Consider the following 23,809-nt stretch of genomic DNA (forward strand, 5'->3'; position numbering starts at 1 on the left):
TGGCCGCCCAAGTGTCGGTAATACTGAGGCTGAGAAGTCCTGGCCTAGTGCATGTTCATCTTCCGTCTGCTACTGCACATGGACTATTCTTGTTCTTTGAGCCAGTCACCCTTGCGCAGGCATGAAAACCGGAGGCAGGAGGCAAGGCCACGGACAGGGAGTCCAAATACTTTTTGGGATTCATAAAGGATGGGAAAGTTCCAGATAAGTAAGCCAAACATAATAGATAATGGTTGGCTTTTAAAAATATAATACCATGGCCGGGCGCGGTGGCTCAAGCCTGTAATCCCAGCACTTTGGGAGGCGGAGACGGGCGGATCACGAGGTCAGGAGATCGAGAACATCCTGGCTAACACAGTGAAACCCCGTCTCTACTAAAAATACAAAAACTAGCTGGGCGAGGTGGCGGGCGCCTGTAGTCCCAGCTACTCGGGAGGCTGAGGCAGGAGAATGGCGTAAACCCGGGAGGCGGAGCTTGCAGTGAGCTGAGATCTGGCCACCGCACTCCAGTCCGGGCGACAGAGCGAGACTCCGCCTCAAAAAAAAATAAAAATAAAAATAAAAATAAAAATATAATACCATACACTACTTCCTTAAAAAAAAATAGGAGCTGAAGAAATATGAAAATTTTATATGAAATTTCCTTTATTCAACAAATATTTTTCAAACACCCACTATGTGCAAGTCACTGTAGAGTCCATAGAGACTAAGGATGCGTAGCACTGAACAAAACGGGAGCTTTGAGGAGCTTGCATTCCACTGCAGGGGCACACAATGAATCCAATGCGTATGTAAAGCAGGCAATGAGTCAGATGGAAAAATAAAGCTTGCAGGAAGTGAAGCAGGGAAGGTGGGCAGTGATGGGATTTCGTGAGGAGGGGGCTTGCAGTTTAAAATAGCTTGGTTCTCAATGCCAATGAGACAGCACTCACCAACAAATAAGAGAAATTACTTTGAAGCAGTTCTAATTCTTAAAGTATGTCTCTTTATCCTTTTTTCATTTCAGAACAACAAAGTCAGGCGTTTTGCTTTTGAGCTCAAAATGCAGGACAAAAGTACTTATCTCTTGGCAGCAGACAGCGAAGTAGAAATGGAAGAATGGATCACAATTCTAAATAAGATCCTCCAGCTCAACTTTGAAGCTGCGATGCAAGAAAAGCGAAATGGTGACTCTCATGAAGGTAGGCAGGCTTGGCTTCCCCCGGGCACGTACACACTCTGTGGGTGTCTTTATTTTTGCCAGATGGGTATAGGAAGGAGACTTGTGTTGCACAAGTACATGAGAGGTGGGACGGATAGGAGCTCTTTACAAATAGCCTGTCCGCAAAGGTTTTGCCACGTTACAACCTACTTCCCTGACATTTTCTATGTGGAAATCATGTAATGGGAAGAACCAGAGCTTTGGAGGCAGAAAGGAAGACCTGGGTTTGAGTCCCATAAATACTGTATTTCAGCTGTGTAGCCTTGGGTAAACAACTTATGTTTTCTGAGCCTCAGTTGACTCACCTGTAAAATGGGAATAAACATGAAAATTGCTGGGAAGATGAGAGAGTAAATAAGAAAATGAATCTCAAGTATCTGGCATAGAATTTTTACTGTATTATAAAATATTAGTAATAATTAGAATGCATGGGAGCCTCAGATTAAATTGGTGAGAAAAAAACTGGCTATGTTCTTGACAATTCATGTTTTACTTCAACCTTTATGTGGTTCCCAACCCTGGCTTCCCCTTAGAAGTACTTGGGAGCTTTTTAAAAATACCATTTACCTGGTCCCACAAGAGATTCTGATTTAGTTGGCCTGGGGCGGAGCCTGGGCAGGTCTGACTTTTAGGGGGTCTCATGGATGTGCCCATGTGGGCTGTTGTTCATAGCTAGTGTCAGGTCTAATTGAACAGTGTCCATGCTATACCAGCTACTCAATGTTTTGACTCTCACCACTGGACCTGTGCATCAGTATTTTTTCAAAGCACCCCAAGTGTTTCCCGGGAGCATCCAGAGTGGGGAACCACTGTGTTCATTTGAAGGCACCTAAGAGAAATGGCCTTCCTCCTCCTGTTTCAAATGAAATGCTATGAATACAAGTGACTCCAATAATCTGTTTTGCCATTTTAGATGATGAACAAAGCAAATTGGAAGGTTCTGGTTCCAGTTTAGATAGCTACCTGCCGGAACTTGCCAAGGTAACATTGTCTTACATCTTCTGCTCTTCACTGAATGCTGTTGAAGTATTTCTCATTTCACTGGTTTGTCCAGAATGGAACCTGTTGAAATCATAACAATTACATTGGGATTACCTCTCTGTTTTTCTGACCTGATTATAAGGTGACATGTACTCATGCAGTATGATTTCAGGTCTGTCTTCCAAAAAGTACCTGCAAAGTATTCTCCTTTTATTATTGTTTTAAGTGTTTTTTTCCCCCCGATAATGCTTAACACTGCATCACAGGTACTGAAGAAATAACCGAAATATGCAGGCAGGTGTTCTCATCGTAGCATCGTGTACTTTCTATGTAGATACATGTGCTCTCCCTTACTCAGGTTAATAGACACAGTTCTAAAGAGAAAGGACCTGGTAATCTTGCCGCAAAACCCAGGGGTTGCCTGAGTTACAGAAATTGTTTTTCGGTCACTCTCAATGGGAAAAAAATAAGCTATTCCTGTATCCTACAATTTTGAGAAATTTGAGAGTTACTGAAAAGCACAAAGAAAAGCAAACCAACCATGTTGCTACTTCCCAGATTAAATATCTATTATGATGTTGCCTTTTTAGCTTCCATATTCTTAAAAGATATAAAACATCAGCTATAATTGAAGTTCTTTTTAAACACTGTCCTTATTCTCATTTTCTTCTTTTCCCACAACCCCAATCAGAAACAAGCACAATCAAAAGTTTTACTTTCATTTTTATATCTTTACAAATAAATCGATCATAATGATATATACGGTGTTATTTAGTATGTTTAAAAATGTTTTATAAATGCTAACATACTATATGTATTGTTCTGCACTTGAAAAACATTTTTAATTTACCCCTTTTATTTGTACTATATAGACTGTTAATTTTAGCGGTTCTATTATTTTCACTTTTTCTATTATAAACAAAACTACAATGACTGTCCTTGTGCTTGTGTCCTTGTGTGTATCTGAATGATTCTTTCTTAAATGAGAGAAGTATCTTTGTCTTCTCTAGCCCTTTGCACTCTGACTCTGTTACTGCCCTTCTATTCTTTTTTTTTTTGATACTAGAGTGAAATGGTGACCCTCCACACCCACATCTTAAACACTATAATAGAAACATGGTTTATCTCTATAGGATTATAAATAGACGAGCATTCAGCATTGACCTTTATTTTAAGACAACATGGCTGTTCTCAAGTGTAAAATCTCCCTCCCTGACTAGGACTTTAGAACATTGTTTTTTTTAAGGACTTGACTGTTACCACAGTATCTTTTTAGCACCTGCCTATTAAAGCTAATTTTAGTGCCGCCATTGTAACCACCTCCTAGTCCGGGAAGAGTTTTGGCTTGTGTGTTTGTGTTTTTGCGTTATGAATGTCTGTGTATCATATTTTGCATTGAGATTTGCTTTTTTTGTTTCTGGATGTTTGGGAGTTCACAATTTCTCAAAACAAAATGTTTGTGCCCATTTGGGTTTTAGTTTGTTACAGCAGGTAATATATGTGATGCCATCTAGAATTCAGAAAGTAACCATCTGCACTTACTGGGTGAACAGAATGGATACCTAGGAGAAGATTCATGTTATTTGAGCGTAATGTTGATTAATAAAAAATCTATACTTTTTCCTCTGAGGATATACAGGAACTGTCCCCTCCTTCTCTTACTACCCAGCCAATATAATTCAGTATTGTTTGATCCCAAGACCTAGGGAGATTTTTAAATATATACATATATTTAATATAAATGTGTACATTTATGTATATATACTTATATTTTTATAAGTATAATTATATATATTTTTTCATTTAAAATATTTGAACTTTTTTTTTTTTTTTTTTTTTGAGACGGAGTCTCGCTCTGTCGCCCAAGCTGGAGTGCAGTGGCCGGATCTCAGCTCACTGCAAGCTCCGCCTCCCGGGTTCACGCCATTCTCCTGCCTCAGCCTCCCGAGTAGCTGGGACTACAGGGAGTAGCTGGGACTACAGGCGCCCACCACCTCGCCCAGCTAGTTTTTTGTACTTTTTAGTAGAGACGGGGTTTCACTGTGTTAGCCAGGATGTTCTCGATCTCCTGACCTCGTGATCCGCCCGCCTCGGCCTCCCAAAGTGCTGGGATTACAGGCTTGAGCCACCGCGCCCGGCCGGAACTGTTTTTAAACCATGAGTTACACGTTAGCTTAAGCCATTTTAGTTGGCGAAATCAGTTTGATTTCAACCCCTGCTTCTTTTTGTTTTGTTTCTATCTAGTTTTTTATTCTTTTTATTGAGGTGTAATTTATAATAGCAGAATGCTCAAGCGTGAATTGTAGAGCTCACTGGAGTTCACATTTGTACACTGATGTAAGCAGCCCTCAGGCTAGCTTGGACCTGAGACCCTCATTATTTTGACCTCCATCACTGTAGATTAGTATTGACTTTTCTAGACCTTTCTGTGAATGGACTCATACATGTAAACTTTGTGTCAGGGTTATTTAGCTAAACATTATGTGACTCACTTTAAAAAGTTTTTTTGGGTCGGGCATAGTGGCTCATGCCTGTAATCCCAGCATTTTGGGAGGCTGAGGTGGGCAGATCATTTGAGGTCAGGAGTTCAAGACCAGCCTGGCCAACATGGGGAAACCCTGTCTCTACTAAAAATACAAAAATTAGCCAGGCGTGGTGCCTGTAATACCAGCTACTTGGGAGGCTGAGGCAGGAGAATCACTTGAACCCGGGAGGCAGAGGTTGCAGTGAGCTGAGATCATGCCACTGCACTCTAGTCTGGGTGACAGAGCAAGGCTGTTGTGTCCAAAAAAAAAAAAAAAAAAAAATTTTTTTTAATGTGATAGAATTGAATGGAGAATATGAAAGTACACTGCCCTTAATAATAACATTATTTTTTATATAAAATAATATCATTATTAAGGACTGTGTACTATTTATATATAGTGTGTGTGTGTCTTGCATGGCGATATAAAAGGTATTTGTTTTTCTTAGTGTGCTATTATGTATATTTATTTACTTTAATTGGTATATAACGTACCTATTTTGGGGGTTTGTGTGATATTTTGATATCTGTATACAATGTACGATGATCAAACCAGGATAATCGGGATAGCCATCACCTCAAACATTTATCTTTGTGTTGGAGATTTAAAACATTTCTCACTAAGAATCATGGTCAAAACCTAAAAAAATGCATCCTTGTTAGAGTCTTTACTGTTTTTTTCTTTCTCCCTCACTTTCAGGTGTTTTAAAAATAATTTTATTTAGGAAGACAGAAAAAGGTGGAAAAGGTAGAAAGTAATTTTTTGAAGAGGAAAAGAATGAAGAAAATGGAGATGAGTTATTCACTCAGCACATGGGTATCTGTGGGCTTTGCCTTTTAAAACCCAGCTCAGTGATGTCAGTGTGAGCAGCCCAGGCACTAAGGGGAGACCTGTGTTCCCTGTCCCCAGCCCTGAGCAAGAATGCAATTTTGGCTGTTTATCATCCCCCTTCAGGGTGTCTGGATTATTAGCACTTGTTGAGAAGGCAAAGAAGTTGATCTGGTAACTGTTGGTCATCCCATTTTTAGGAAGAATGGATTCCATGGTTACAGAATCAGAGGCTGAAGTGTACAGGGGGAGGGGTGGAGAGAGAGAACTGTGCAAGGTGTTTACTCAGGGAATGAAGAGATAAAGAGGTCAGTATCAGGGAAGGAAGGTGCAAGAAAGGGTCAGGCTGGGTGGCTGGGCCACAGTTCAGTAAGATTGCAGAGAAAGGCCTAGAACAATGGGGGTAGGCAGAAGGTGGCTGAAGGTGTAATTTAATGGCAGGTTCCTTGTCTAATCAGCTCCTCTAACCTCCTTCATCCTGTTGCCCCGGCTTTTGTTTTCCACTGTGACTAAGACATAGCCAAACAGGATATGACCGACAGGAAGTTGTTTCATTGCAAAAATAACTGTTGTCTCATTCTGGAATATTATGGAAGGGCTCATTACTTACAGTATGAGTGATATAAACCTAGGTTTTCAGAATATTTTGTATAATCTTGGAACTTATGTTTGTACATTTAGTACTGAACATCTTTATTGTTTTCTCATTAGAGAACACACTGTATTTACCCTAAAACTGGTTCTTTTCCTCCTATTGTCTGTTATGGAACCAAACAATTTTTTGTTATAAATATAACAGTGTATAGCCTCAGTCTTCTAAATATTTTAGTTAGATACACAAACCGTAATTCAAGTTAGTTAATTGATTTCTTCCCTCGAAAGTCAAGGAGTAACATAATCAGGTTATAAACTTCGTTACTAGTTATTTAATAATTTATTTCTCGGGTTACATTTATATCTTAGGTGACATCAGAACATATATGTCACCTCCTTAAGATAGTGTGAAGAAAACCCACCTTATGTTTTCTTCCACAGCTTTTCTGTTTGTGAGCTTTTATTTTTGTACTCAAAGAATAGCATCCAACTTTTACTTTGGTTTCCCCATGTGTTTCTGAAAGAGAAGTAGAATTTCACCTGAATCCAGAATTGCTCACACCCTTTTACCTTTCAACTTTGTTTTAAGCAAATGAACTTATTGTTCCAGGTAAATCTTCCACACTTGCGTGCAGGGGAAAGTATGATGTCTCAGACTTTCTAGTCTCATGGAGATGGAGTGAGGATCAAGGGCCATGCTCAGCAGAACTTGTCAGAACCCAGTGCTTTCACAGACACTTTTTCTGAATTTTTAAACCAAGTCTGTAATAAGTGCTTTCTCCCCTAGATTCCAATCCAGAAAACAATATCATTGCACTATGATACAAACGAGCTGGCTAGGCTTGTGTCTGTGGGGTCAGCGGCATTGCATTTCTAGGCCTCCTTTGTGAAGAGGATAAGCTGATGGTCCTGAGAAGTTCGGTGTCTTGGAAGTAGTGGAAATAGATCATGATAACTCTTTAAATTAAAGAGTATGTATTTTGGCCTCAAAACGTTTTGCAAAGTCCTCCTGTTCCAACCCGTTCTGTTTAAATGACCCAACAGTCAATACAATGTTTCTGGTAATTCATCCTCAGAATAAGATGCTGTTGACCGTAGTCTTTGTCTCTAAATTGTTTTATCTACTCGCAAATAAATTTAAGACACACAATATGCCTAAAGCCTACAGCAGACTTTGAATGTTTGGTCCATAACTACTTCTTAAGACAAAGAAGAAAACCTTGTCAGGGTGTGTCGTTAGTGCTTGAATGTAGGGTTTACAGGATGGGGTGGGGTGGGGGAATCGCCCTTGGTTTAGATGAATCATTCTCTTCCTTGTCTTCTCAGAAGACACCAGTTTGTACAGAGAACAGCTCTACCATTGTGCTTTTTCTGTTTCCATTTTCCTCTCATTCTCCTTGCCACGAAACCCAGAGTAGTCAGTGGGCTTTGGGCAGGAAAGTGGCAACAGGGTGTCTGGGGAAAAGCCAGTTGGCTCTTCCTACCATCACAATATAGACTGACCATAGATTATTTTAAAAGCAGAGCTGGTTTCCATCACTCTGAGAAGTGCTCAACTACAGTCTTTGGGATGATATTTGTTATAGCTGTATTTTGTCCACTCTTAGATTGTGAGAGTACATATTACAAGTATTTATTTTATTATCTTTACTAAAATTTTAATTAAAAATAAGTATGCTTGTCACAATAAGTAAAAATACCCAAAGTTGTTTAAAGAAAAGTTCACCTTTTCCCTTCATCCTCCATTCCCACATTCCTGAGAACACTTACGTTAATAACCAGTTGCAATTCCCCTTTCACCAAACTGATTACTCATAGAAATATAGGGAAACATATGTAAGGTTTTTAAGTTTTTTTATAAAAATATGTTCACAATATATACATTATTCTGAAATTTACTGTATCACTTAAAAATATTTCATAGATGTCCCTCTGGACCAGTAGAAGATCTGGTTCCCTCTTACATACATATCAACTGCATGATATTTCCACTATTGCTACCGTATACTTCATTCAGCCATCTCCCTGTTAATGAAGGTTTAGGGTTTTTTCAGTTTAAGTCAAAGTTTATTGTGTTTTTAATGCTTTAAACATTGCCAAGTTACTGTCCCAAAAAGCTGTAACAACTCACATTTCAGTTTCTCTGCATCTTCACCAGCTGAGTGTAAAATGGTATTTTACTGTGCTTTCATTTACATTTTGCTGGTTATTAGTGATGTTTTTTGTATTTTCATACATTTATTTGCCACTTGTGTTTTTTCTTCCTGACTCGCCTGTTCACATTCTTTACCTTTTTTTCTTCTTTCTTGTGTAGTGTAATGGTTTAGACTCTGAAGCCAGGCAAACTGAGTTAGAAGCCAGGCCTCTATTTCATGATGTAGGTCTTTGGGCGAAGTACCTAACACTCATGCCTTAGTGTCTTCTCTTTTAATGAGCAGGGGTAATAATAGTACCTGCCTCCTAAGGTATATAAAATTAAAATGGGCACTTAGGGTGTATCTGGCAGGTAGATATTGGCTGTTATCTGTAGTAGCTCTTATCATTACTATTCTTCCAGATACTGTTTCCTGACTCTGGGGCAAAGTCCTGCTCTCCCTGAACCACATTTTTCTACCTCTTAGATTTTATTTTGTAATTCCTTCAGCCACTGTTGGGCATCCTCCCTGTTTAATGCATCATCCTAGACCTTAGGAGGGATAGGAGGAACTTTAAGAAGCCGAATTTGCTTTTTATTTATCTCATAGCAGAGCAATTGATGTATATTAGGTAGATTACAAACTTTTAAGTTATTTTTACATCTAAAGCTGTCCCTTCTTTTCCAATAAGTGATGTCTGTGGTAAAGAATATATCTGTTGGGTGTTAGTGACAAAATCAGAATGTTTTGTGTCTATTTTGGCTAGTAGTGAATTGTTTTTCTTTTATTATGTCTGCATTCTTATTTGTTCTTTAATTATAGGGAGCTCATTAGCAGTTGTTCTTGCTTTATTCATTTCTTATCTTCTAGCACAGTCAACTGGAGACAACAAGCATCTTTCAGAAAGGCATCAGGAATTGCATCTACATTAAGAACCCACTCCTCTGCTCTAGCGTCTGAGAACATAACACAGTATTTGCCTTTGTTGAAGGGCTCAAGCGGATGATTCAGAAGTAGAATGGATAACTGTTGGTGGTGGCTTGCAGCACCTAGTACTGACAGTTTTGTTAGGAAACACCACAGGCAGTATACAATGTAAAGCAAAGTCTTTGGGTTCAGTTAAGTGGATTCCACTTGCACATGTTCTCGCTCTTTTGGTGTAAAAAGTTAGGAAAGGTGACAGGCAGGATAGAATAAAATGAAGTGGTCCCATCTCCCATATGGAAAGCGCCTGCCTCCACCACAGGCAAGTGTTTTGCCTTGGAAGCATAAACAGAAGATTGCAGTAATGCCCCTTCACCTCCATAGCCTTCAGGCTCCCACTGATAGCATCAAGATAAACTTGGTGTGGCAAGAGACTTGAGCCATCATCTTGTTTAACATTTTTACACAGAAATGAAAATGGAACCCAGAGAGGCTGCGTAGCTTGCACAGCTGCTTAACTGAACTAGAACCAGAACCCAGTTTCCTAGTATTCTGGTGCCCATTTTATTTAAACGTAGACAACTGATCATGATAGTTTGGATCATTACTAAAGACCTTTATATACAACAATCACATGGCTAAGAAGATTAAGATGCTTGTTTTCTCATTATCCATGATTGGAAATGTAATAATAGACTTTGTTCTGCCACCAGCAGAAGAGACAAGACACCTTTTCTGCTGTGGCTGTGAGTGCCCCATGGAGTGCTGAGATGTGACTCATGTCTCTGGGGAAAGTAGCAGATGAGAGAGTGCATTCTATTCCGACTCCATAGACTTAGCTGTGGAGACTGAGAGTCATGGAAAGCTCTGACTGACAAGAAGAACAGAATATAGACTTAGAGGCACCAGGCATGAAAAATCATAAAGATGGAGATGACTTCTATCTCGTGAATGTCTGAAAAGCCTCTCTCTCTTTCTGTTCCCAAATCCCACATCTCCAGCCCCCATCTCTGCCACTGTCTGTCTGTTTTCTTCTGTGGCTTCTCTTCTGTCCACCTCTTCAATGTTGGGCCCCCAGGATTTTGTCTTCAGACCCACTTCCACCCTCTTCCTCAGTACATCTTGTCCACTCCCAAGTCTGGAACTCCAGCCTTCCTCTCGGCCTTGTGCTCAAGTTTCATCCCTTTAGCTGTCTATTGGATGTTTCCAGTTGGAAATTCCAGAGGCATCTCTACCCAGGCATCTCTACACAAAGATGATAAGGATATTACCATCTTTTTGGCAGATTTGTTTTTCCTGAGTTTTCTGTCTTGTTTATGGGTTCACCATTCAGCAGGCTGCCCAAGCTAGAAATGTGGGATTTGTTAATCGGCCCTGCTGTGAGATGGGGAGACTCTACCCAAGTGATGCTTCTGAAATGTAGAGCTCGTTTTATTCTCCTACCTAAAATGTTGCAGGGTATTTTAGATTCTGAATGAAATCCCCAATCTTTTTTTTTTAAGTGAAAGCAAGTTTATTAAGAAAGTAAAGGAATAAAGAATGGCTATGCCATTGGCAAAGCAGCCCTGAGGGCTGCTGGTTGCCCATTTTTATGGTTATTTCTTGATGATATGCTAAACAAGAGGGGAAATCCCCAATCCTTAGCATGCAAATCCCAGACTCATTTCTCTTAACTTTTATTTATTTTTTTTAATCATGCCCTGCCTTTCAGTTATGATGAGTGACTTGGTGATTGCTCAGGTGTGACTTGTCCCTTTGCACCTGCTGTGCCTTCTCCTAGAATGTGCTTTTCTCCTTTCCTGGCCAAGTGTTCTTGTCCTTCCAGATGGGCCTTCTCTTGGGAGGTGGTTTCTGACTACCACCCCCTAGTCCAAGTTGACTTCCGCTGTTACCTTAAACTTTCTTTTGTCCTCTTATTACCTGTTGATATGCTGTCTCCCCACCTGGTGTTCCTTGGGGCTAGGGAATTCCTTCATTCACATTTCACATGTCTGTAGGGCCTGGCTCATAAGAGGTACTTAATGAATATTTATTGAATTAATCAGCATCTTGTCCTTCAAGATCAGCCATCATTTTCTCTATCTCATCATTCAAAATATTTTCCTTCCTCTTCCCCTTCTTGCACTCAGTCATAGACTGGACTCTGTTAAATCCTTTCTAGCATCTGGGCTCGTTTCCATCTTCAGTGTCTGTGCATCCTTTTCATTCAGCCAGGAATGTTCAGCTCAATTCTGCCCCTTCATTCCAAGTCTACCCCATATTCCATTACTTTATGAAGACTTTCTTGACACACAGATGCTTAATTATTCTCTTTTGCTTTCTTTGTGTTGACTTTGACTCTACCACTGATTGTGAGCTTCAGAAGGGCAGGAATCTCATCTTCATTTCTTTTTCCTCCTGGTGCTTACTTTGTGTGCTGCACACTCCCTGGCACACACAGCGGCTCACCAGCACGAGGCAGAGCTTTCCAGCAGCCTCAACCTTCAGAACTAGGCAGCTTTTAACTGTATTTGGGCACCTTTGCAAGAAAAGGATTTTGTTAAATGTAATTTTTATTTATCTTGTTATCAGAGTGCCAGAGAAGCAGAAATCAAACTGAAAAGTGAAAGCAGAGTCAAACTTTTTTATCTGGACCCAGATGCCCAGGTAAGAACTATCTAAATGTTTAATATTTAAAACCAAGTGTGGGAGAGAAAATCATCGATGGGCTTATTTGTTTATTTATTTGCTTTGTTTATTTTGGAACAACAAGCAAAATAACTATAGAAAATTTGGGGAAAAGAGGAAAAATAAAAATGTATAATCTCATCATAGCATTACTATTGTGAATATTTGCTATTTAATAGATGTTTGAAAATTGGGAGAGATTTATTGAAAGACATTCTCAAGTTCACAAAGAACATCTAATTTACCTGTTAAAATAGCCATCGGAAAATAACAGGTATCACTGCAGGTGCCTGGGAGTCAATAATAATTCCCGAGTAGCCCAGGCCCAGGCTCAAATACAAACCTTTTCCATTTAACTTCAATGATAAGCACTTCTCTGTTTCCTCACAGACCTCATAATCATATGTATGTGTGTTTATATGTCTATAATTTTTATCTGCTTTTAAGAAGTTTTTGTTTATCATGGTAAAATATACATAATATAAATTTACCATTTTAACTATTTTTAAGTGTACAGTTCAGTGGCATTAAATACATTCTCATTATTGTACAACCATTAACACCATCCTTTTCCAGAACTTCTTCATTTTCCCACACAGAAGCTTTGTACCAAATAATAACCTTCGTTTCCTTCTTCCCCCATCCCCTGGTAACGTCTGTTCTACTCTGTGAACTTGCCTGTTTTAGGAACCTCATAAATGTGGAATCATATAGTATTTGTCCTTTGTTTCTGGTTTCTTAAACTTAATGTTTTCAAGGTCAATCCATGTTGTAGCATGTGTCAGAATTTCCTTCCTTTCTGTGACTGAATATTCCATTGTATGTATATACTACATTTTATGTATCCTTATACATCTGTTGATGGACACTTGGTTGGATACTGGATAGACATTGGTTATGTTGTTCATAATCATAATTTTCAAGCTCTGTGTTTTTTCAATTCACCCATTGAGTAGGTATACCATCATGTCTTCTTTTTTTTTTTGAGACGGAGTCTTGCTCTGTCACCCAGGCTGGAGTGCAGTGGCGCAATCTCGGCTCACTGCAAGCTTCGACTCCAGGGTTCACGCCATTCTCCTGCCTCAGCCTCCCAAGTAGCTGGGACCACAGGTGCCCGCTACCACACCTGGCTAATTTTTTTGTATTTTTAGTAGAGACGGGGTCTCACTGTGTTAAGACAGGATGGTCTTGATCTCCTGACCTCGTGATCCACCTGCCTCAGCCTCCCAAAATGCTGGGATTACAGGCGTGAGCCACCACACCCTGCCCATGTCTTTGACCATTATTATCAACTATGTGTGTAACTACTATAAACCATAGAAACTGATTATATAATAGCAATACTATTGTGAGTAAATAAGTGTATATAGCTTTTCCGAATTGTATTCTGTTTCCTTTGGATGCATTTATGATGATTTTTAAAAATAAGAGCATAACTTATTTATATGTTTACATTTTCTTTTAAAGAAGCTTGATTTCTCATCAGCTGAGCCAGAAGTTAAGCCATTTGAAGAGAAGTTTGGAAAAAGGATCCTTGTCAAGTGCAATGATTTATCTTTCAATTTGCAATGCTGTGTTGCCGAAAATGAAGAAGGACCCACTACAAATGTAATTTTTCTTTTTAAAAATAAAGATAAAAAAATATAGGCAGAAGTTTCAGATGTGCTTTTACAGTGCAGCTTGGATAAGAAATCCTAGTCCCTGGTATCAAAGAGGTGCAGTGTTTGGCTCAGGATATGGAGGTTGTTTCGCCTGCAAGGACAGGATGTTCGTGTTGAAAGATGAGGCTAGTAGGTGTGTGCTCAGCTTTCCAGGAGACAGAGTTCATCTTAGATGCTTGGGGGAATGCAACTGTGTTTTCTATGGAGCAGACATTGTGTAGCAAAACACATAAAGCGAAAATAATTGTTCTGTTTGTTTCCTAAAATGTTTTATAACCTAATTATCTGTATTCTAAAGGATGAGACTGTTTATCTTTAGTAGTAATTTATGGCAACCGTCCTAAATAGGTCTTGTCATTTCTCTTTTGATAGCAACATTCTTTTATCCCTGTTTGAGTCATAGTGATTGTTGGATTGTTTTGTTTTGTTCAGGTTGAACCTTTCTTTGTTACTCTATCACTGTTTGACATAAAATACAACCGAAAGATTTCTGCCGACTTCCACGTAGACCTGAACCATTTCTCAGTGAGGCAAATGCTGGCCGCCACGTCCCCGGCGCTGATGAATGGCAGCGGGCAGAGCCCATCTGTCCTCAAAGGCATCCTTCATGAAGCCGCCATGCAGTATCCGAAGCAGGTGGGGAATATGAGCCCAGCATTCCTACTACTCAGACTCACCTTGCATGCTATGTAAATGCACCAAAAATGCTCAAATTAGACCTTGTAATGCAGAAGTGGAGTCATTAGACTCTTAATTAATACTGTTTATTATTAGACAGTAAAAGCAAGCTGAGAAATAAGTGGCTTTTAATTTCATTTCTTCTTTCTAAACGTTCTAGTTACCTCCCTCACCAAATAGACTTTTTGAGCAGATGATGAACTATTTGTCAGCTAACTAGTTTGGCACTGGGTGCTTTTTACTAGTTGTCCTGTTTCACTGTTCTTTGCTGTTTAATGTTCATGGGATTTGTTTAACACAGCTGTCAATTCTGCTGACTGAAGAAAATTCTTTGTCTCCTAGGGAATATTTTCAGTCACTTGTCCTCATCCAGATATATTTCTTGTGGCCAGAATTGAAAAAGTCCTTCAGGGGAGCATTACACATTGCGCTGAGCCATATATGAAAAGTTCAGACTCTTCTAAGGTATGAATGGCTTTTAAACTTTGTGGTGGTAAAAAGCAATCTGAACAGAGGCCTTTATGTGAAACTATAAATGATTAATGAAATAAAACATAAGCCATATTTATGCTCTAAAAGACGTAGAATATGCTACATGTATTTACTCTGAACTTTATGTCATTATTGTGAAGGAAATGTAGTCCTATGTGTAAATAAAATGCTCCACTTGACTAGACAATTCTGACCTCCTAAAATAATTTGCAAAGGAATTACCAGCTTAATAGTAAACTTTCTCTGTTAGAAAATACATGTATGATATTCAAACTTATATTTGTTAATGTGCCTCTTGGGTCCTGAAATTATATTTTGGTCTACTTACACTTATATATGAGGCTGGAGACCAGGAGATGCCCTTGGCTCAGATGGCCTGACCAGTAGTGTCAGTGATTCAGGTGCACTTGGTTTTCGCCAGAGGGGGCCGAGTTTTAGGTGGAAGATGGAAAGAAAACGTACGTGATGTATGTTTGGTTTTTTTCAAAGTGGTGTTCATTACTCGGGAAGTGCCTAGGCATGGAAATACCATAGAATTATTGAATATTAGAGGTCATCTAGTAAAAGATGTGCTTTCATATTTCAGGACACTGAGGCTCACCAAGGCTTAGTGACCTGCTCAGTGTCTCACAGCTGGAGCTGCCAGGGGGCACTTGACTGCCACTTCGTAGCACCTTGTGCTACCTGGTTAGTGTAATCCGTTGAGTGCTATTATCCTTGCCAGTTTTACATATTTTAGTTCTTTTTTTTTTTTTAATTTATGTGGTCATCTGAGAGGCCTGAATTCACTGACAAGGACTGGTCCACATACCCCAGAGGCTGTAAGTGAAGTTTACTAAGTTGGATTCAGAGTTTCCTATCATCACCTCTGTGGGCACCCATGCATCGTAGCTGTGTCCACAGGATGCAGGATGGCCATTGAGAAATGGGTGTTGGAGTCAGAAACCTGGGTGCTGTATACTTAACTCACCTGGGTCCTTTGCACAAATCACATCACCTCTCTGGCCTCCAGATGTTCCTTCTGTGCATGAAGGATGATGTTACTTCCTGCCTCTGCCTTCCTCATAGGGACAGTGTTAGGATCAAACAGATCATGTACGAGTCAGTGCTGTGGGCACCATAAATCACAGAAAGCCCAGAAGACATTGTCATTTATTACAGCCCCAGTCAAGTAAAAGCCCATTTACCCAGGCACATTGTTTCCAACAGTAAGCGTTTTTGGCTGATGAAAGCTGTGCAAAGTTTGGTCTCTGGAGAGAAGCTGTTTTATTTTTTTAAATCAAGTCTGTAAAACCTTGGACAAGACGCTTTTTTGGCTGTTTTATGTTTTGATTAATAATCATTGAAGGCCCAAGATAAGATCTCCTCCCCCGACTGTGTATGCAACACATTTCCAAGGCCCATCCACACCAACTTTGTTACTTCTGCCTGCTGCATGCATGGTTTAAGATTTGGCAGCTCATGTTGGTGTAAAAATCACATATCACTGTAGGCTAAACTTACCTCTGCACACTCCTCCATGTCCACTGAGCATCTGCTGAAGTCTGCTTTTTCTTCATTATTTATGGAATGTAAAGCTCATCCATGTGTACATTATTCATGCATTTACTTTCCTGCCACCTCCAAAGCATTCAATTAAAGCAGGAATTAAGGCTCAACCATCTTACTTTAGCACAGTTTTGGCAGAAATGTTACAGTGAGATGATTTTTTTCAGTCTGTCAGAGTTGTTTCTTCATGTTTTCCAAGATGGTCTAGAACATCATTTAGAGTAAATTTTCATTTTGGAGGAAATTTTTATGAAAAGTCGCTGTAGGTATCTCCTGTGAATAGATGTTTTAAAAATAAAGAGAAGGGGAAAAAGGCCCAAAGGGCAAAAATAGGTTTCTTACTCTGACTTTCACACATACTGTGTTCTGTTTGCACCCTTCGTATGTCTGAGAGCTAAGTCCTCATTCATTGCAGAAAAGGCTTATTGATGTCTTATATTTTAGCCTTAAATGTTATGAAATTACTGCGTTTTACTCCACAACATATTCATTGTTGTTAGAACCAAAAAATCTTGAACCTGAGAATGTTTGAGTAAATTGACCCTGCAGCTAGGCAGATCATTGTACCCTAAGACTCATACACCTGACCCCACTAAGTCGCCCCATCCAAGGAGGCAAGAACATACCTCACTGGAGAATGGGGGAGGTCCCAGATGAATCCCTGACGTCTCTTCCAATTAGGATGTATTTTCCAGGTTACTCATGAAGGCAGCAGTTCCTACAGCATGATCATGGTAGGATTATAAAGTTTCACAACTGGCAGGGGTCATGAAAAGTATAGCCCCCTTTTTCAGGTGTGGATAGTGGAGCCCAGAGAGATTTGATGGCCTACAGAGTCATACAGCTGGATTCAGTGTGACTTAGAGACAGACAGCTTTGTTGTCTGGATCCTTCTGGATCCTTCTAGATCCTTCCTGTGGCTGATGGTGCACACAGATCACCAGAGGTCTTGTCAGAATGCACGTTCTTATCCAGGAGGGTTGGGGCAAGGCCTGAGACTCTGCATTTCTACAGTGATGCTGATGCTGTAGCACACTTTGGCTTTGGAGCACATTTCCCAAAATCCGTTTGACTTTGATATACTTACGTAAAAGACCCTTCAGTAAAAAAAATAAAATAAAAAATTAAGTAATGTAAAAGACCCTTCACTGTGACTCTGAGACAATCAAACTTTACGTTGATGACAAAGCACTATCATAGTACAGACTGATTTGGAAAAATTAAGCATTATCTTTTTTAGCAATAGGGGTATAGATGATTAATAATAGGCCTGCCTTAGGCTAAAAGCAAATAAGCTTTATTGTACACTCTGAATTAATTAGTCGATCTACAACAAACCAAAATTAATCATTAGGAAGTAGAAATAGCAGCAATTCATATTTAGAAAGCAAGAATATAGCATTGACAGCCCCGGCCTAACTGAAGTCAGTATCTTAATATTTTACCCCTTATATTGTGGAAATCAGCATAAGCTAGTGCACATTAGGAGTTGCGAAAGCTTAGTATTTTAATTAGTGTTCTCATTTAAATCCTAATAATGTGATATATTTTGGTATGGATACCAAATAGTAATTATTAATAACTCAGTAGACTTATAATAAGTAGTATTTAGTCATAAAGATGTATGAAAACCTCTGAAACAGCGTGTTTCTTGCCTGTAAAGACCAAAGAAGAGACTTGGATTTTGGAAAATCTTCATTCTGTATTCTTTGAGAATCACTGCTAGAGAATGCCTTAAATAAACTACTCTGCACAGAGTGTGAATGCAGCCATATTCATTACTGTATGATGTGCTTTTGTATGCATCTGATGCTATGGTAAGGACTTATTTAGTGAGCGTGTAAGGATGGCTATTTAGGTCACAATTCTTTCAGTGAGATACAGTATCTCATAGCTTTATTCTCATGTCTTCAAGGTGGCTCAGAAAGTGCTGAAGAATGCCAAGCAGGCATGCCAAAGACTAGGACAGTATAGAATGCCATTTGCTTGGGCAGCAAGGTAAGGAACACCTTGTATACCTTTTAAATCGATATAGATAAATGCATGGATGGGTCAATAGGCCTATTCTGTTTGTTGTTCAGAGACAAAGAGGATTTGAGTGTGTAAAGTTGAGAAATACGTAAGTCTAAATTTTGAAAAAATCATTGAGTAGAGTCACAGAGAGGAAAGACATTGTCTGGAGCGGTGCTACCTGGAGGTGGCAGGGTACATGGGAGTGTTAGCTGCAGAGCTGGGATTCCAGGACCCAACCACATGCCTCCAGCTGGAAGTCAGGGCAGTCCAATGTGGCCTGGGGTGATCTTTATCTCTTGACTCTACTTGTTAAGCATTTGACTTGCGTATGTTGTTTCCTAAGTGCAAGCCATTGACTGGAACTGTTTTCTATGTAAATTGATTTAGTTGTCCTCATCCCCATAAATGTTTTCCATGTTTTTAGATAATGAGATTTCTGTTGGCTATAGCCAATGGAATAATAATTAGACTTCTCATAGAAACCAGATTTAAATAATGAATTGATTTTGGTGTTTTGGAAACCCAGTTTAGAAATGTTGCTTTGCCATTTCAGGACATTGTTTAAGGATGCATCTGGAAATCTTGACAAAAATGCCAGATTTTCTGCCATCTACAGGCAAGACAGCAATAAGCTATCCAATGATGACATGCTCAAGTTACTTGCAGACTTTCGGAAGTGAGTTTTAAAGTCTTATTTCCACACCTGAGAGATAGAAGCTGTGTAGTGAGGAGGGAGGAACAGGGGAGCAGTCATTTACGTTGCTGGATTTAGACATCAGAGGGGATGGCAAATGAGCATGGAGCATTTCGTCAAACCCTTAAGAAGAAAGATGGGATAAAAATCAGAAGAATAACTGGTTCATTTGAATTCTATAGAGGATATTTTGGGCGGTGCTGTGGAGGGTGGATTGGGTAGGGTTGAGCCTCGGAGGTAAGGAAACAGTTGAGGAACCTTGTCAGGAGGTGAGAAAGGACTCAGCAAAGCCACTGCAAGTGCAAACAGAAAGAAGGGGACAAATTCAAGTCGTGTCAAAGAGATAGGATGACTGGGTCTTGGCTTCCTGGTTGGGTGTTGGGGTGGTAATAGTCTAAGATAAATAACTTGCAAGGTATCTAACTTGAAAGTTTCTCGCACCAGTTGTTGCTTAGCTGATGGCAGCGTTGCTCCACTCTGCCTGTGGCCTCACATGGTCCTCTTCCTTTGTGTCTCTGTCTAAATTCCCTTCTTAGAACACTGGTGATAAAGGATCAGGGCCAAGCCTAGTGATCTCATCGTAACTGATTGCATTGGCAGAGACCCTGTTTCCAAATAGGTCCCATTTATAGGTACAAAGGGTTAGGACTTCACCATGCTTTTGGAGGACATGATTCAACCCATAACAGTGAGGCAAAGAGGGAGCAAGGAATGTGTGCAACATCACAGGGCTGGCAGCTTCCCCAAGTCAGTCTTGCCCGAGGGTCTGTGCTCTTAACCTCTGTGCTGTTTTGCTGCTACATCCTAAAGAGTTCACTTCTGAGCCTTTGAAACTGATTTTCTTTGCTAGGGAGACGGGTCTTAGAACTTTTCTGGGGAAATTCTGGGAAGGTGAAAGAGCTGAGGGCGCTAGAAGATGTGAAATGAAAAGAATAGCTGAGAGCCAAATGCTAACTATTCTATGCCAAAGATATCCTTGTTTTGTTTGTTTGTTTTTTGTGCCTATCAAAATAACAATCTTATCAGTTTGTCTAGAATTCAAGAATGGTGGTTTAGCTTTCTTTAATCTCATTTTACCTTTTTCTTATCTCTCTTCAGTAGTAGGAATAGAAAAGATATGAGTCATAGAAACAGGCTCTGTAAGTTCTAAAAACATAGCGATGTATTCCTAATCAGAATCTAATCACGTCCCCATCAGCAGGTGACTTCAGCCTTCACAGCGATGTGAAATCCCTTGTCAAGAGGCTCAAAAAGGTAGAAAGGATTCTCAAGGTCTCTTTCAGTTATGTGATTATACAGTTTTTGACTGTCTTGATGTTTCCCGTTTGGAGCTTTAATGAGAAGCAACCTCAGTTTTGCTAGCATTAAGTTAATCTTACCTGGACAGATGTTAGCCTGTTCAGCAAAGCAGAGTGCATACCCACTGGGTTGATTTGGAATGAACCTTTTCCAGTTCATGTAGGGAATTGGAGAACGGGGAGAGGAGGATGCTGGTGAAGGATGAGGCCTGCTGGGTTAGCCTTCCAGGGTTCCTGAACCATACAGGTGCCCCAAATTCCCAGTCACTATCTGACAGTTTTATGACCTGGTAAGGACACAGGTCTTGGCCAGAGAGTGCCCCCTGGATCCCTGTGAATCTGTTATTCATGAAAGACTAAATGAAAGAATAGTACCTTATTTTTACTTTTAAATCATAGAAGTTCTTTAATTTACAAACATAATACATGTTCATTTTAAAAATTTTGAGAAAAATAGAAGAATAAAAGGAAGAAAAAAGATTTACTACTAGTTTTACCCTTCATGGTGAACTTTTGGGGAATTTTTTTTTTTTTTTTAGACGGAGTCTCGCTCTGTCCCTCAGGCTGGAGTGCAGTAGCGCGATTTTGGCTCACTCCTGCCTCGGCCTCCCGAGTAGCTGGGACTGCAGGCGCCCACCACCACACCTGGCTAATTTTTGTATTTTTAGTAGTGACGGGGTTTCACCATATTGGCCAGGCTGGTCTCAAACTGCTGACCTTGTGATCTGCCCGCCTCGGCCTCCCAAAGTGCTGGGATTACAGGCGTGAACCACTGCCCCCAGCCTAGAGGGGAAGAGTTTTTTTTTGTTTTTTTTTTTTTTGAGACAGAGTTTCATTCTTGTTGCCCAGGCTGGAGTGCAATGGCCCGATCTCGGCTCACCGCAACCTCCGCCTCCCAGGTTCAAGCAATTCTCCTGCCTCCCTGGTAGCTGGGATTATAGGTATGTGCCACCATGCCTAGCTAATTTTGTATTTTTAGTAGAGACGGGGTTTCTCCATGTTGGTCAGGCTGGTCTCGAACTCCCAACCTCAGGTGATCCACCCGCCTGGGCCTCCCAAAGTGCTGAGATTACAGGCATGAGCCACCGCGCCCGGTTGGGAACATTTTTTTTACATTTTATTTCTTTACATTTTATTTTAGTTTATCTTACGTAGCTATGATCATACCAAATATGTGATATTTCCCTGCGTAACTCAAGTATTTTCTGAAAGTGTGATAGACACATTTTTATAGACATCATTTTTAATGCGTAAGTATTATAATAGTCCATTGAGATAGACCATAGATTGTTTTAACTCTTCCCCCATTTTTTGACTTTTTTCTTTTTCCGAGATGGAGTCTTGCTCTGTCGCCAGGCTGGAGTGCAGTGGCACTATCTTGGCTCACTGCAACCTCTGCCTCCTGGGTTCAAGCAATTCTCCTGCCTCAGCCTCCCAAGTAGCTGGGACTACAAGCATCCCCCACCACACCCGGCTAATTTTTTTTTTTTTTTTTTTTGTATTTTTAGTAGAGATGAGGTTTCACCATGTTGCCTAGGCTGGTCTCAAACTTCTGACTTCAGGCAATTCACCTGCCTCAGCCTCCCAAAGTGCTAGATTACAGGTGTGAGCCACCACGCCTGGCCATTTTTTGACTTTTAATATGTTTCTGATTTTTCAGAATTATGCCTATAAGCCACAGTTAGAATCTTTAAAAAATCTTCTCTATTGGTAGTGGGTAATAGATTATCATACATACTATATTATCATATAGTAATTATTGTCATTTTTTGAGTTTCAAGAAAATTTCATTCTTACTAATGTTTTCAAAACCCAGTCACCTTTAGTTGGATAGATTTCAATATTTTCTTTCACTCAACTACTATGCAACTCTTAATAACCAATAGGTAGGTCTGTGTGGAGTTAGGAAAGTGAATACACTACATTATTAAGGAAGAAAAATGTATCTGTGTGACTACATTTTTTGAAAGAAAATATCATATATTTCTTTTGTATGTAAATGAAAGAAATGGATAATCAAGTAGGTGTCTAGATGGAACGACAGGCATAGAAATAGCTATTTAGGATATATGCCAAATAATCATGGTTATCTCTGAGGGATGGGTTGATGGGTGATATTTCACCTTCCACTTTATAGCATTCTGTCATTTTTATATGAACTTTTTAAAAAAAAACACTAACACTTTTATATTCAGACAAAACAAAGAATGAATTTTTTTATATTGATGGAGGTTGGAGCCCTGTCTCAGAAGTTACTTCCTAGGCTGATTAGCCTGACACTCCCCACAGTGGCAGCTCCTCAGGGGCAGCCCCTGCTCGTGGTCCTGTCTTCAGTGGAGGCTGGGGAGTGGGGCTTCACGTGGCCACGAATCTGAAAGTGATCGGAGCAGAAAGCCCATGGCCCGGCAGCAAAGAACACAGGGAAAACCAATGTGGCTTCTCTTATGCACACCATTTCTTCATGCGTGTGCTCAGCGGGAGGGCATTGGTGTGAAGAGTGTGCTCCAGGTGGCCAGTTAGAGACCCAGAAACCTGAAAACAGGGATCCAATGCTGACAGCATAGAAGACGCGGCGGGATAAGTGAGGCCACTCTCCTCAATCAATATCCAAGGAAACGTTGGTGCCCACTCCCCGCATTCTTCACAACAGAGTTAGGGGAAGTGGAGGATTCCTTTTTCATTTTTAAAGAAACTTTGCATTGCTATTTTTCTTTCCTCTTTATTTTTTACAGGAAATAATCTCTTGTCAGTGGCCTGGGCACCAGCTTGGGTCCAAAGCTATTGTTTCTACCCTCATGATCGTCTCAAAATGTTATTTAATAATGCATGAGAAAAATTTCTTCACACTGTCTTAGTCTTTACAAAACAGCTGCCAAAGCTCATAAGCCACTTTTCTTTTTCCCTTGCAATAATTACCCGGGGATATGTTCCAAGATTTAGTAAGAAAGCAATTCTGTCAGATAGATGATACTGCTGACATTTTATAAGAAGAGAGACTTAGTATTTTCGATTTGATTTGTTTATGGTGGTATCTCCTGGATAAGACGGTATCTTATATTTTCTAACTTCTGCAGGAAATGTGAAGGCATGAAGGCAAAGTATAAAAATAGGATGTTTTCTTTAAAATGTAGACCTTTTCAATGGTAGTACGTTGGATAGTTTAGGTAATAATACTCCTAAGGTTTTGCATACGCAACTTAATGTATCTGTTTATTTGTACACTCATTTTCTTTGCATCCAAGTTTTACAGCTTTACCCCTATTTTGCTCTGGTTACACTGCACTCAAGCCAATCTTTACTGGAAATCTTCCTACAATGTATTGTATACTTCTGTGCCTAACTATAGTTATTTCTTATTCTAATTTCCTCCCTCTGCTGAGAGATTTTACTTCTAGTTGCTGCTTCTGTAAAGGCATTCTTTCCATGTGTTTCCAAGCACATTTCTGAGTTTAGTTCCATATTATGTAGCACATGTACTTTTAAAAGTTTTTTTGTTTTTTTGGCAGCTTTAAGTTTTCAAAAACCCAATCTTAAACCCATTTCAAAAGTTTACGGTTTTTGTTGAATCTG

At 39.8% G+C, this 23,809-nt stretch overlaps 1 protein-coding gene across 17 annotated transcripts in view; it reads left to right on the forward strand.

Moving 5' to 3' along the window:
* Nucleotides 1-23,809, forward strand: part of DOCK9 (dedicator of cytokinesis 9) — a 302,147-nt gene that overhangs the window by 176,595 nt on the left and 101,743 nt on the right. For all 17 annotated transcript variants that reach the window (XM_033177368.1, XM_033177366.1, XM_033177370.1 and 14 more), the window contains exons 8-15: nt 1,007-1,181; nt 2,115-2,182; nt 11,760-11,834; nt 13,323-13,463; nt 13,949-14,152; nt 14,537-14,659; nt 18,150-18,232; nt 18,801-18,923. In XM_033177368.1, coding sequence (XP_033033259.1) covers nt 1,007-1,181; nt 2,115-2,182; nt 11,760-11,834; nt 13,323-13,463; nt 13,949-14,152; nt 14,537-14,659; nt 18,150-18,232; nt 18,801-18,923 — 992 coding nt within the window. The remainder of the gene's footprint in view (nt 1-1,006; nt 1,182-2,114; nt 2,183-11,759; nt 11,835-13,322; nt 13,464-13,948; nt 14,153-14,536; nt 14,660-18,149; nt 18,233-18,800; nt 18,924-23,809) is intronic.

Source organism: Trachypithecus francoisi, unplaced genomic scaffold (assembly GCF_009764315.1).
Source record: "Trachypithecus francoisi isolate TF-2019V2 unplaced genomic scaffold, Tfra_2.0 Lachesis_group18, whole genome shotgun sequence".
Taxonomy (NCBI): domain Eukaryota; kingdom Metazoa; phylum Chordata; class Mammalia; order Primates; family Cercopithecidae; genus Trachypithecus; species Trachypithecus francoisi.